This window comes from Uloborus diversus, chromosome 2 (assembly GCF_026930045.1).
Source record: "Uloborus diversus isolate 005 chromosome 2, Udiv.v.3.1, whole genome shotgun sequence".
Classification (NCBI taxonomy): Eukaryota; Metazoa; Arthropoda; class Arachnida; order Araneae; family Uloboridae; genus Uloborus; species Uloborus diversus.
In genome coordinates, this window is record NC_072732.1 from 215,342,587 (window position 1) to 215,358,206 (window position 15,620).

The 15,620-nt window shown below is 32.6% G+C and overlaps 1 protein-coding gene across 1 annotated transcript in view; it reads right to left on the bottom strand.

Moving 5' to 3' along the window:
• LOC129217678 (C-type mannose receptor 2-like) overlaps window positions 1–15,620 on the bottom strand; it is a 55,187-nt gene that overhangs the window by 8,373 nt on the left and 31,194 nt on the right. Inside the window, exons 8-9 of the mRNA XM_054852009.1 lie at window positions 4,266–4,418; window positions 3,917–4,027 (exon numbers count right to left, since the gene is read on the bottom strand). Of these exons, the coding sequence (XP_054707984.1) occupies window positions 3,917–4,027; window positions 4,266–4,418 (264 nt within the window). The remainder of the gene's footprint in view (window positions 1–3,916; window positions 4,028–4,265; window positions 4,419–15,620) is intronic.

A 15,620-nucleotide genomic window follows, 5' to 3' on the forward strand; every position in this document is an offset into this window, starting at 1 on the left:
TAAATATTAATTTAAAAGCCCTTCTTTCCAATGTCAAGTTTTCCGTCAGATTAAAAATAAAAACGAGTAGATAACTACATTTGCTTCATGCAATAACCAAAACACGATGTGAAACTCATTAACCAAACACTAGTTAGAGAGATTTCTTTTCAGCCGTTTTTTTCCTTCCGCCTTTGCTGCTCTGTTCGTTTCCACTACGTAGTTATTTCATTGAGAAGAAATAGACATTGGTATATAGGCTGCTCACGTCGATGCATTTTTATTCCGGAATTAGCTATTCAATTATCAGCTGATTTAAACGTTTTTATTTTTAATGTTGTTGTTGTTCAAGATAGTACTGATAGATAGTTTGAAGTAACAGTTTTGCAGGATATAAATAGCAAGATATTAAATATTTAATAAGGTAAACGGAACAATAAGCAGTTGCCAACATACTTTAAACACTTTAAATATGTTCAAAAGCTCTAAGAGCTACAATATGATCAAATGCCTTTACTTACGCGAGATTTGGGAGATTAATCCACGAAGTTTTCAGTTTTGTACTTCATTCAATGTGAAAGTAAATTTCGTTGCAACTTCCTTCGTTCGCCATTCAAACTGAAGTTGTCGTTGGACGATAAGTCAGAGTGCATGCGCAATGAGTCGCTCTCCTATTGAATGGTCGGTCTTTTAGCACTTTTGTTAACGTCGTTCACCCACTGAGGAACCAAAAGCACCTTGACGACACTTCCTAGCCTCCGTTGCACCCTGAGGCACCGTGTTTTCACCCTAGGGTGAAATTCTTTACCGCTGTGGCACTCCTGGTTTTAACAGTGTATACTGTGCTGAACGATTATTTATGGTCGAAAAAGGTGCCAAAAGCAGGGAATTTGTTGCAGGAGTAAGGGACGTTTTCTTTGAAAGAGAAAACGAAGGAAGTGGGGCAAAATGCCAGGAGTTTAAATACAATCGGGAATTTGCAACATATTCTGTTTTTTGACGTAATCTTGAAGCAAGACCGAAAAAAACGAATGAGATTAAACCAATGCAAATTAATGCTAGAAATACTTTTTGAAAAATAATTAAGATCGATTTGAAACAATTTTACTCTGAAAATTCCTCCCTGAAGCAATACAATTATAAGAGCTGCTTGCTAATAATTAGTTAACATTAAAAAAAAAGAAAAAAAAAATAGAAAACGTCATGCAAGGTAAAAACTGGCCAGTTAGCCCTAGTGTACCCAATGACATGTAAATATAGAGGGACATATCTGTGATTGAGAGTTTAGTACGTTGGGCAAATTTTTGTCACGATAACTTTATTTTCGTAACCCTATTGTTTTATGGTAACCCTATGAGAATGGATATTTCCCTGCTTTTTGGTTACGCAGGCCAAAGAAAAATATTCCTCGCGCTGGCACTGGAGCCAAAACTTAGTCGGCAACAAACAAAAAATACCCGAACCCTCAATCATCAAAATCTGTCCAAAGAAAGAACGCTAAAAGCACAAAACACCTATTACAGGTAAGATTTGTTAAGATTTGTTATTTGTTTTTAAATATATTTCATTGATACGAAACTTGCGCAGAATAAATTTACTTTGGATGTAAACAAAAGTTTGCATTTATTTTATGAAACTTAGCTTCGAATATATATATATATATATATATATATATATATATATATATATATATATATATATATATATATATATATATATATATATACTATATATATATATATATATATATATATATATATATATATAGTGGCTCCCAAAAGTGTTCGTGCACCTTGAAATTTTGTAGCAAAACCAAAATAACGCAAAACTGAATTCGAATATGAAGTCCAATTTTCTTTTCACACCATTCCTATGCCATTCTGAATAAAACCCAGCAGTTTTTTTTCAAAATATTGCCGAATTTTATTTCTGAAATTTGTCAAAAAATGAAGAGACAGAGAAAAAATACGCCACAAAAGTCATCGTACACTGAATATTTTCGAATAAATTCATAATTAAAATTAACTTATGTAGTTTTTTTTATTGTTTTTGCATTGTAATGACACTGTAAATATCATTTGCCTTTAATTTTTTGTTTATTTATTTATTTTATATTCTGCTTATTATTTTAAAATGGCAGGTATGCGTTGAAAACAACAAACATGATTCGAAATTTGATTTTTTCCCCTCACAGTAGCCATAAATTGATTTGAAATGTCTCTAAATTAGTTAATTTATACCATTCCATAGTGAAGTGCTTGATAAAATGCTTTAAAGAGAAGAATCGGATCGAAAACAAGGTAAGAAAAGGTCAACTGGCAAAGTTAACAAAGCGTGATCGGAGGTTTACAGTTAAAAAAATTATGAAAAATACAAATTTTGAGTGCTGAAAACGTTTCTGCAGAATTGAATAAAACATTCTACGTTTCGTTTTCACGTAAAATTGTTCGCCTAGTTCTTTGATTTGCTGGATTAAAGGGGACTTCTTCCCGCAGAAATTTTCTTGTTCCTGCGAAAAACAGTAAGCTTACGCTTTCCATCGTAAAATCAGTGATAAATAAGCTCAAAACGTTTTGGAACAACGTCTTACTTATAGATGAAAATAAATTCCATGTTTGGGGTTAAATTGTTGTATAATTGTCAAGAGAAGAAAAAATGAGGAATTTAAACTTAAGAACTTAGTTGGATCAGTTAATCAGGACGGTGAAGGTGTTCTTGCGTGAGGGTGCATAACAGCATCAGGACTTGGAAATTTGGAATTTTTTGACGAAATAATGAATCATGCTGTTCATTTAAATATTTTAAAAAATAATTTTAAACTATTAGTCCAAAATTTGGTAATCGGAAACAACTTTGTTTTTTATAAAGATATTGATAAGAAGTACACGTTTGCGTTTGGTACCTCAAAAATTGTCCTTAAACTTAGAAATATCTCCTCAATCGCCAGATTTAAACTTAATGGAACATATTTGGAGATATTTGGTGGTTACATTACGAAAATACACCATTGAAACGAAAAGCGAACTAGAAACATTTAGACTCGAAGTGCGGCTGAACACTTACTCAGAAATTGCATTAAAAAAAGAAAGAAAAAACAAAGAAATATATTCCCAGACGTTTAAAAGCTGTTGTTGATACTGCATGATACTCTACTAAATAATAATTTTGTAAAAAGTTAGATTATTTACTAATTTTTTGACATTTTTTCAAAGTGTACGAAGACTTTTGTGAGATAAAATTTCTGACACTTTTTGGTTTTTGATTTTTAAAAAATTAAGTTTTAATGTTTAAATAAAAACTTTCGTGTAGTTTTGTTAAAAATACATCATAGATCTTATAATTAAATACCTATTCCGAAATATTAATTCTAACCAATGCATAGGGGCCTATTTCATTGAAAGTCGTAGGTGTACGAACACTTTTAGCAGCCACTGTATATATATAATAATTTGAATTCTGAAATTTTGAATTCAAATTATGTGTTTCGCAATCACGAGTTGCGACAGGACTCTACTCGTTGGAGTTATTGTTTCCAGAAACGGCTCCTGTTCCCCCAAGCCTGTCCCACCTCCTGGGCGGTTATGTGTGTGTGTGTGTGTGTGTAGGTGCGCGTCCGTGCATGTGTAGACTTGTGTGTGCACGTAGGGCGTGTGTGTATGCGTGTAAAGGCGTGTGTGTGTGTATGAGCGTGCGTGCGTGTATATGAGTGCGCGTGTGTGTATAGGCGTGCGTGTGTTTAGGACATGGACGCCACCGACCAGGAGACAGTCGCGCCTACAGAGGTCGGTGGGTGGTGGTGCTGCAGAGGCCCCTGGTTCAAGCTGAAAAAGGAACCACAACATCAAGGTCAGGCAAGTGAGAACAATAAGCAATCGTGATTGCTCAAAAAAAAAAAAAAAAAAAAAAAACCCTTTGAAATAGTTTATATTATACACACCTTCTGCTGCATCGCGGTAAAGCCCGATATGAAGCCATTCCCTTGTAAAGAGAACAAAATGATTTAACATTTCGGCTTCTTCTTTTGAATGAATACTTGCCAAAGTGCTGCCTACCAAATGAAAAAAAATAAATATATGAAATTACAAGGCATTACGATAAAACAGGGCATGAGAATAAATTTAAAGAAGGGCAAAATTAAAATAAACAATGAAATAAATATTGAAACAGTAATATATTTTAAGGGTATTAAGGGTGGAACTGACGGCCTGTTTGCTAGAAGAGAAGAATTTCAAATTAAATTAATCAAAAAAAAAATTATGAAATAAAAAGTTAATCGTAAAGTTTACCTTTTTGCATGCACATGAAGTTTGCTTCGTGCCAAGTGACTTCCGTTTTTGTATAAAAGTAATAACAAAAGTTCCCTCCCAAATCTTGCAAATCTTCTTCTCCTTCTGGGCAAACTGTGTCATTCGCAACGGGGGTTAGAACAAGTGGTTGATCTAAGCAGAGAACGAGATTATTTATTGCAGTTTGAGAATATAAAGCATCGATTCAAGATTATATTTAACTTTTGCCACCAAACATACTAATTTGACTTAAGTATGAAAAAATTTATATATTAATCCTTCTGTAAGTGATAGCAGAAGTAACTGTAGAGGTTTTGCGGTTTTATACATCAAATTTTGCACTTTTATGAATTTCTCACTATATTTGAGGTTAAGCGATGGCTAGAGGGCCAAGTTTTTAAAATATTTGTTTGCATGCACTCGATTGTCCTAATGGACTCGAGATCGAACCCGAGATTTTCACGACGGGGGAGAAAGTTGTAGTAAATGATATATGGAACACAATTATGTATAAATAGTGTTTCGCTAAGGGTACACATCTTCGCACCCTTCATGTGTAATGGAAGGTACAATTTTAAGAGTAAGCTGGGCATTCGTATTTTTAGACAGCTAAATGCTAGGTATCGATTACTGCAAATTGCTGTTCCGCAGAAATGTACAAAAAATAACCTCAGCTCCTTTCCTCGTTTGTATGCGTGAAAGGTGCACAAATGAGGAAGTGAGAAGCAAAGAGATGTAAGTGGACATTTTCAAGTTTGAGTAAAACACGTTTAACAATTTGAAGGGCGGTGGTCGTGCCGCGAAACCACCAATTTATTAATTTTTCTTCTTCCTTTTTCCCGAGTTTTTTAAATCAAAGTCACAAAAATCCTTTTCTTTTAAGTTTAATGAACGGCAATGGATGGCATTTCAGCAAAAGCATCTTCTTCTGTAGGATCATTTTTGTTTTCAAATCATTCTAAGTTATGAGCTCAAAAGCGGAAACAAGATTCAAATTGTAAAATTTGTGATCAGCGCTAAAATAATCAACCATATTTCTTTATTTTCCTCATATAGTTCTAAAAGATTCAATGTCAATTTTGCATGCATAAACATTTTTTCCGGCTCTATGTGGGAGGTGTGAACAAATGGGGACACCACCCCCATGCAAAAAAAAAAATCATTAAAATTTTTTTTTTCGACTGACAATTCTATGTCTAGATGATCAAATAAACCCACTCATAGTGTTTTTTCATAAGATTTCTAAAAATTTAAAGACGCGCCCATTAAAAGGGTTAAGAGCCATTGTCTGTAAGGATCAGGCAGGTTGTGATTGTTGACATTTTTAATTTTCTTTATTTTTGCAAATGTTGTTCCTTATCATGAATGTAATGTTTGTGAAAAATATGAGCTTTGTCTGCCTTACCGTTTTTGAGAAGTTAAATTTTTTAATTTAAGGGGCGTGGCACATTTTTGCGTGTTCTTCAAATTTTCAGATTTTAAATTTCTTGTTGCTTTAAGTGCCCCTATAATGACATGGATTTTTAAAGTCTATACTATTATATGGTCTTCTTAGATACTATTACAGCTGTCAAATCGGTGTCACTACGAGGGCGACGGCCACGAACTCCGTTTAAAAATGACCGAAAATGAATTTTTTTACTACATTCAATGCCAATTTTCTCAAAGCGCCTTCATGATGACACCAACGTTTTTACATAAATTCCTAGCTACACTTGCATACATCAAAAATATGTAATAAAATTGGTGTCACTATAAGGGCGTCAGAAGATATTGGAACTTTTGTGTGATGAATTTCACAAAAATGCAAATGTTTAAAACCTAACTACTACCCTCGCCCTCATAGCAGAGATCTAAAACTAATTAAGTTTGATAACCAACATGTTCGTCTGACATATGAACTAAAAAACACGGTGTCACTCCTATTACTTTTGAAAATATAATCATTCGAAATTAGTGCGCTATGTTATTTAAAAAAAGACTTTTTTAATTCGAATGGCTTTTTGCACGGTTTGTTTTAAACTTTAATATAAAATTACAGTAGTGACACCTAAAATAATATGTCTCTAATGCTTTTCATAAAAAAAAGCTTTATAAAAAGCATTAGAAACACAGTAAATCGATATAGGTAAAGATGGACGTATTGTGTAATGTGCCTTATAAGCTAAAATAGTCGTACTAATATTCATATTTTTTCAACCATACTATTTTTTTTATCTTTTATTTATATTAAAAATGCAACTATTTACAACATAATGTCTTAAAGAGTTATAAACATAATATATTATATAGCGAGCATTCAGAATCTGAAACATAATTTGAGGATGACGTAGACGAAAACAAAGAAAACATAAAAAATCAAATCACCCAGTTTCAGAAAAACGGTCATTTCTTATTGATATCTGGTAATTTTGTAGCACTAAAGCTTGGGAAAGCATGGTATCCCGGAGAAGTAGTAGAAGTTGACCATTTGCTTATCTGAATACAACTAGCCCCCTCATAGCAGAGGTCTGAAACTAATTAACCAACATGTTTGTCTAACATTTGCACTAATAAAATTATTGTCACTCCTACTACTTTTGGAAATATAATCATTCGAAGCTAGTATGTTGTGGTGTTTTTTTTTTATTTATTATTATTATTTTTTAATTTATTTTATTTGTTTATTTATGTATCTTGTTAATTTAATCTTATTACACCTAGATAGTGTTTTTTACCATATTTATTTTTAATTTATTAAAAAGAATTAACGTTCAACCTAAACAGCTTTGGGCAGTAAAAGCGTCTTTATCGTGAATAGAAAATGCTCGTTTTGATATAGGTACAGGTGGATCTATTGTGCATAATATGTTTAGATTCTCATACCAATACTTGCCTTTTTTCCAGTGAAATAAATTTATTTATTCCAATCCTTCTTGCTATGCATTTGACCTTTACTTGCAAATGGTCAACTTCTACCATTTCTTCGGGATACCATGTTTTCCCAAGCTTTAATGCTACAAAATTACCAGATATCAATAAGAGTTGACCGTCTTTCTGAAACTGGGTGATTTGATTTTTTATGTTTTCTTTGTTTTAGGCTACGTCATCCTCAAATTATGTTTCAGATTCTGAATGCTCGCTATATAATACATTATGTTTATAACTATTTAAGATATTATGTTATAAATAGTTGCATTTTTAAAACAAATAACAGATAAAAAATTAGTATGGTTGAAAAATATGAATATTAGTACGACTATTTTAGCCTATGATGCACATTACACAATACGTTCATATGTAGTTATATCGATTTACTGTGTTTCTGATGCTTTTTATAAAGCTTTTTTTTTATAAAAAGCATTAGAAACACATTATTTTAGGTGTCACTACTGTAATTGTAAATTAAAGTTTAAAACAAACCGTGCAAAAAGCCATTCGAATTAGAAAAGTCTTTTTTTAAATAACTCCATAACATACTAATTTCGAATGATTATATTTTCGAAAGTAATAGGAGTGACACCGTTTTTTTAGTTCATATGTTAGACGAACATATTGGTTATCAAACTTAATTAGTTTCAGATCTGAGCTATGAGGGCGTGAGTATTAGTTAGGTTTTAAACATTTGCATTTTTGTGAAATTTATCACATAAAAGTTCCAATATCTTCTGGCGCCCTTATAGTAACACCAATTTTATTTCATATTTTTGATGTATGCAAGTGTAGCTAGGAATTTATGTAAAAACGTTGGTGTCATCATGAAGGCGCTTTGAGAAAATTGGCATTAAATGTAGTAAAAAAATTAATTTTCGGTCATTTTTAAACGGAGTTCGTGGCCGTCGCCCTCGCAGTGACACCGATTTGACAGCTGTAATAGTATCTAAGAAGACTATATAATAGTATAGAATTTAAAAATCCAAATCATTATAGGGGCGCTTAAAGCAACATGAACTTTAAAATCTGCAAATTTGAAAAACACGCAAAAATGTGCCACGCCCCCTAAATTTAAAACTTTAATTCCTCAAAAACGGTAAGGCAGACAAAGCTCATATTTTGCACAAACATTACATTTCTGATAAGGAACAACATATGTGAAAATAAGAAAAATTAAAAATGTCAACAATCACAAATGCCGTAAACTGCTCGATTCTTACAGACAATGGCTCTTAAAGATAAGGTCTTAAGGCCATGTCACACGTAGCGAAATTCGTTCAACCTAAGGTCCCTATGTATACGAGCCGACGCATCAGCTTAAGATTAGCCATTTTGGATCGGAGCGCGTATTTGAGTGGTTGTCTTTTCTGGCGAGTTATCGCGTTTGGTGATTGTTCATTGTGAGCTATTATTAGCGCACGTGAATTTTCTGCAAATTTGGCGAAATCCGAAACTTTGCTGTGGTAACCCTAGCAGTGCAACAATGAAAAATCCGATCCAAAATGGCTAAACTTAAGCTGATGCGTCGGCCTGTCTATATAGCGGCTCTAGTTCAACCTGACGATCAACTTCGGTTCGACTCAACCGCGAGAGCGAATTCCGACCGGAAAATCCACGTGTGCTATGCTTTCTGAGGTTGAACATATTCCGTTCAACTTTTTATCTTCTCGGCAAAAAAGTTGGAGCAACCTCAACTTTCAGCCAATCAGGAGGAAGCAATCCTTTGACCTGTGACGTCAAAATACAACATGGCCGCCTGTAACAACATCAACAGCGCGTGCAAGGAATGGAATAAACTACTAGAATAACTTCAGGTGAGTTATTATTACTATTTTTTGTTAAAAACAAGTATAAAACGTAATATTTCATAAACCTCCACCTTATTATTGTGTTAAAAGGTCGATTTCTAGTTTAAAGTCGTCGTAAGAATTTTCTAGCCAAATTCGCCAATCTCGTAGTATGTAATCTTGCCAAATCAATGAATGTTTGTAAACAATCTGAAGCAGAGCAACGGTAATGGGTCAATCCAGTAGAAATCACCCAGGCCGTGTTGCTCGACATCTTATTTTTTGTACGAGTTAATTCTCACTACTAGGTGAGTTCAAAAGTGTTGAAAGAAAATTTTTTAGGCTCATACTTTTTTTTTTAACCCGCCACTTTAAGTTTGCTTAGTTTTCGTTTTTGGATCAAAAACAAGTTTTACGTAAATGCAATCTAACTCGGTTAATTTTACAGCTATCAGGACAAAACAAAGTCCTACATCACCAGAAGGATGCCCTAAATACGTTTTGCTCTCAAAATATTATTTAAATGGTGAGATAAGTGAAGAAAAAAATGAACAATTACAAATTGAAAATTAGCACAAAATACGAGTTTTAGTGCTACAAAAATAGTAAAAGGAGGAGAGTCTCAGCTCTAGTTTTTTTTCTTGTGTAGATATAATATAGGACTACTTGTTGTAGAAATTTTAAACTTGAGAACTTTGTCCTTTTTTTGCAAACTTTTTCAAAAATGGAAAAAATCGAATTTTGGTAAAGTTTAAAGTCAAATATCTCAAAAGGGACTGAGTAAAAAATTATGAAATTGATACAGGTAACACCTTTTTATGGCATGAAAATATGATTAGAATTTGATGACTGAGACTCAACTGGTACTAGAGTTATAGGCCATTAAAGTTTCCCAAATATTGCATTTTCGCAAAGTTTAAAACGAAATAGTTCAAGAGGGACCGAGTGACAAACATTGAAATTGATGCAGGTAGCACTTTTTTATTATATGAACCTATGATTACAATTTGGTGACTGAGATTCAACTGGTATCAGAGTTATAGTGCATCAAAGCTGGCCAAATAACACATACACAAAGTTAAAAATTAATTCATAGATAAGCTTCACTTTCCAAACATTTAACAGTAACAAAAGTTCCTCTTCTTTAATAAATAAAATTCATGCAATAGAAATATGCACAAAAAATAAACAAATGAATAAATGAAATAAATGTTTAGCTTCTGTGCCCTAAACATTTAAGTAATACATATCATAGATCAATTGTTATTAATAACAACACATTTATTGTGCTACCAATTATCATCTTTTACTTAAGTTTTCTTCTGCATGTAAAATACCAGACACCCGGTTATCGCATCCAGAGGCTGGAGGCAGATGGTCTCGGTGAGATGACATCTGCCTCCAGCTCGGTTATTCGCTCTTCCGGACTGATGAGTTCTAATAAGAACGAAACTGCAGTCTCTGGATATGATAACCAGGCTGTCTGGTCGATTACATGTGGTTCTGCCTTAACTCTGGGTTAGGGGAGGTAACTTACTGCTGATAAGTTTTCTGCTGAATTGAAATGTTTACTTGATTTTACTTAATGTTCCTAAGAACAGTAATTAGAGAAGAGACTTTTAGTTGAAATTGGTTGAATAGCTACTTATGCTTGAAACAAAACCTTTAAAATAGCTTTTCAACTAATGTAATACATCTGCATTAATGCTTGTTCTTTAAAATGTAGCTGTTTTTTTTAACTTGAAGTTATTTCTTTGTATCGCAGACACAGTGAGCTGTTATTGCAATACATCTTTAGAATATTAATGTTAATATTAATTTAGTACATACCTTTGCCTCCCTTGCCCCTAGAAGAGGTAAATGCATACTGTATGCATATTTTATCAAAATGAATAGATAAAATGAAAAATTGCATTTTGACATATTGAATTCAAATTATGCTTTTCGCAAACACGAGCTGTGTTAGGACCCTACTCGTTGGGTTTCTTGCTTCTACTACTGGTTCTTGTTCCCGAAATCAACTTTATTTATATCCGACCCTCTCTACTTTACACAATCAACCTCTGCGAGCATGTTCCTCCTCCTGGGTGGTGGCTTGTGTGGGTGTAGGTGCATCTGTTTATGTAGTCACTTGTGTGTGTACATGTAGGGCAGCATGGATACCACCACTCAGGGGGAGCTGATGCCAATGGACAGTAGAGCTCACATGATCCTGGGTCGGAAAATCAAAAGATCCATCAACTGCGTTCAAGTGAAGCAATTGGTTGATTGTTTAAAAACAGCACACACACCATGCCTATACGTTACGGAAAAACATTGATTTCATAAAAGCTAGGGGGTACTTTGCCTGTCCTCTTCCCTGTATAATATTCGTGTTATATATACTTGTCTAATTTGTTTTTATAATTTTAGATTATGTGAGAAAGAATTTCATGTGATTGTGTACAGATGCAGTTATAGAGGTTGCAGTCAAAAAATGTTTGTACCAGGCCGAAGTTAATTATTGTTGAATTTTGAAATGTAATTGAAATTATATATTAATACATATGAGTGTGTGTGTATGTAACTTATTGTAAATAAAGTTTATGTATAAATTTTATGTGTCAGTTTCTCTTAAAGAATTGAATACTAAGAAAAATGAACCAGTTTTGAATTTTTTTTTCTTTCTTGGTACATATTATAAAAGATAATGTTCTTTCAGTATGCTCTGTAAAAACATCTATGAAGCATTGTTCTTCTCAGAGAACAAAAGTAAAACAACTCACATTTCTTACTTAATTGAATGTAACTGCATGACTCAATTTAATCAATAGAACCATTTTAAGTCCAATTTTTCAAACTATGAAAAGTAGTACAAACCTGCCTAAATCAGTAGAAAAGTTAGTATTTTTGCGTTCTATGTAACTACAATGTAAACTATGCAATAAGTACTTTATACTCTTCACTATTTAAAATTTTAAGTTTTGATTTTTTTTAAAGTAATAAATTTCATGTGCATGTGTTGGAAAGATAAAGTAAAAAGGGTTATGTACAGAGGTTTCATGTAAAAACAGTAGCATGTATATATAAAAGTAGAAAATTTTTTTATTTCACTTTTTGTGTATTGCTAAAAAGATTTCTATTTTAACAACTACACTTGGTGTACATTCAATAGCAAAATAATAATGCATAGACGAGCTTGGGTTTTTGACTTAAAAAAAAAAAAAACCTGTTTTTGACATGACCTGTTGAAAACTCCAATACTGACATTGATAATTTTTATAAACACATATGGTTTCCTGATGCTGAAAAATTATTTCACATAAAATCAATAAAATTAATAGTTCAATTAATAAGTTTGATTAAAATTAATTGATAAATTTTCTTGTAAATTTGTTACATTGTAAAAGTAGTTATGGATATTAAAACTGTTACATCTTGTTTTCAAAGTAGTTTTGTTTTAAACTTTTTAATAACTTTATTTATTTGTAACAATTAGATACAATTAATTTTATCAATCAAAAAATCTTTCTGGGAAAGAATTTATGCAATGTCTCTTTTCTTTTGAGTAAAAGTGAAACAGTTGACCAGCACTCAATAGTTAAGTATAATAGTATCTAAATATTTTGAATGGTACTATTTACTTTTTTTATGTTATTAAATTTTTCTCTAATATAACTATTCTCTGTTTATAGAGGAACTAATAGTTGCTTGATACAACCAAAGACATAAGTGTCAAAAACTTAAATACCAACTCTAATAGCTTTTGTAGCGGTTATCGCTCAATTCAGGATGTCTCAGCAAAAGTATGATGGGAAAGTTTTAGACAAAACAATATACCCCTGTTCAGCATCAATAGAGAGGATATTCTCCAGTTTTGAATTGATCAATTCCAAACTTAGAAATGGACATGGTGTGCAAAAGGATTTGAAATTAGTATTTTATCACTGCATGCTTTGAGGAGAAAAGATTTAGAGTGGGAATAAATGTAAATGTTGACTAAAGATGCAAATTTTACTAAAGTTTGCAAATTAAACTAGACAAATGTATGCATTGCCTTGCACTTTCAGCTTTAAAAAATTAAAGGAATAAATAGTCATTATTATTGTTACTATTCAATATACTGCTATTTCCAATACTTTTTTATCCTATACGATTCGTAGCTCTTTTGTTCATCTCTCTCATTCTACAGACAAGCAGCTTGTCGAATCAACATTCTGTTTGGGATTTTTTTATTAAACATATATTTTTTTTTATCTAAAACAGTCGAAAAGTTTCCTTTAGTGTATGAAATCAAAATATCTTAAACTGAGAATTATTTGTTGTAGTGATTTTATAGTAAATACAAATTTTTTAGTCAGGTTTTGGGCAGATAAGTGTTTAAAAGTAATAACTCAGAAATGTTCGTTTACTTGATTTATAATTGCTGTTATTAAATTTTTGTCACATATTTTAAAATGGTAGACAAGACTACTGGTTTAAAAATCACAACTTTTACATTAATAGACAAATTATTTATAAATATCGACTCTTACTCAGGTCTACATCTGCATGCCTGCAGGCGGGGGGGGGGGGGGGGGGGGGGCTACGACCCAAGAAATTGGAAAACTTTTTAAATAAACGAATACACTTAAATCTTCGAACTTGCAAACGCTCTAGGGACATTTCTGTAAAGTATCAGGATAATTGAAAGATTTTATTTTGGAAAATCAGCAAATGTGAAATAAATACATAATTGTTAAATGAGACACGAAAATGTCCGTTTCAAATAAAATTATTCAAAAAAACCTTTAATTACATTATGAAAAGCAGCAAGACTAATCAAAGTGTAAAAAACGTAATAGTTACATAGGAGTTACCTACATTTGCAAAAAAAAAAAAAAACTTGCTATTGGACCCAGAAAGATGAATAAAACAAAATTTTTTATTGTAAAAAGTTTTATATGATACATTGATTTTGTAATGAACTTATACGCAAAATGAGAAAAAGAAAAATCAGGAGTGAAGAATTTCAAACTCCTTCAAAAGCAAAAAAAAAAAAAAAAAAAAAAAAAAACCTTGTATGAAAATCAAAATAGCGAGTTAAAACAAAAATAAATAATAATATTGAATTTAAAATAAAAAAAAATGTGAAGAAAAGCTTCCATGTTTTTATTCAATTCTTATCCGGGGAGGAGGGGGGATCAAAATTTATAGATCAAGGCCTGCTTTTACTCATAGTTATTAGGTAAAAGGGCTGTTATCGCTGCATTGAGCTAGTACAGCGGTTCCCAACCTTTTTAGTTGTGCGGCCCACCAATTTCGTAGAAAACACCATTGAGGCCCACTAAGTACTATATATTATTTGCGCAGCCATAATTTACCTTCTGAGGGGGGGGGGGGGCATCTGCTCATAACTGTCCTGAAGTGTAAATAATATACCGTATTAGGATTAAAAGTGAGTTAAAAAGAAGGAGTTCTGAAGAGTCCTTTTCCCCTCATGTTGCACCACTGATGTAAATATACTGTAAAGAACAATTTTCCAAAATATTTTTTAAGAAAGAAAATAACTTTTTAACATTCACTTAGTTGGCATAGCTGTAAGAAAACTCAAAAACAAGTCATCTAAGCTAAAGCTCCATCGAATACGCTGCTTTTTCTCCACCAGAGAGTTGATATCTGGTTTAAACATGGATAGTTTTAGTCTCAAATAACTCGTAACATTGAATGCATTTCTATATGATTTTTTTTAAAAACTGCAATCAAAAGTCTCAATCAAATAGGTATTTTGTCGAAAAGCCCCTCAAGTGTCTCAATACACTGGTTAGTCATGCCATAGTTCAACAAAGGAAGAGCATTTCTAACTTGAAGTTTGAAGCTAATACTAGTTTCTTTGGACAATTTTCTTTGAAGGAGTTTCTGATTCATTAGATTTCATCTTCTATTGTAGGGGAAAGTTCCCAAGAAATATGAAAAATCTTAATCTTCAAGTTCCTTATTGGCTATTAGTTATTGGCTTTTGAGTGACGATACATTTAAAAAGTGAAATTTTCGCAAAGGACGGAAATTGAGACCCCAAGATTTATTTTGGTTCTGATTCTCGACCAGTGTCCACGGCCCAGTCACACGCTGATCGCGGCCCACTTGTGGGCCGCGGCCCATTGGTTGGGAACCGCTGAGCTAGTAAAATCAAGATGTTTATAAATCACTTTTTCACAATTTCGAAAGATTGCAACTTTCAAAACTGAAATTTATTTACAGTTTTGAAATAAATTGTAGAAAAAAAACCCCTTTAAATCCAAAAAACATCGCTCAGAGTGTTTTTTTGAATTTGTGCTAACTCGTATTGTGCTAACTCGCCTAAAATTGTAGACAGAAGCCACGTTTAGGATCAACCCTTCGTTTGAGAGCCTGGCAACCCTGTTCAACTTCTCCAAGAGAAGGTTGAATGAAAGCTTGAAGTTGAACGGATAAGTTGAGCGAATTTCGTTACGTGTGACATGGCCTTTAGGTAGGCTTTCATTGAATTTTTTTTCTAAAGTATAGCAGCGCCTACCAGAGCTACTAGAACTATGTCTTGCCCTAAGACAGAGGAGAGGCTCACCTACCATTTGTCTGGATATCTCCAAATTTTTACTTTTGTCACTTTAATCCCTTTGCTTCGCACTGCCTCAAATGAACTCGAAAGAAAAATCCA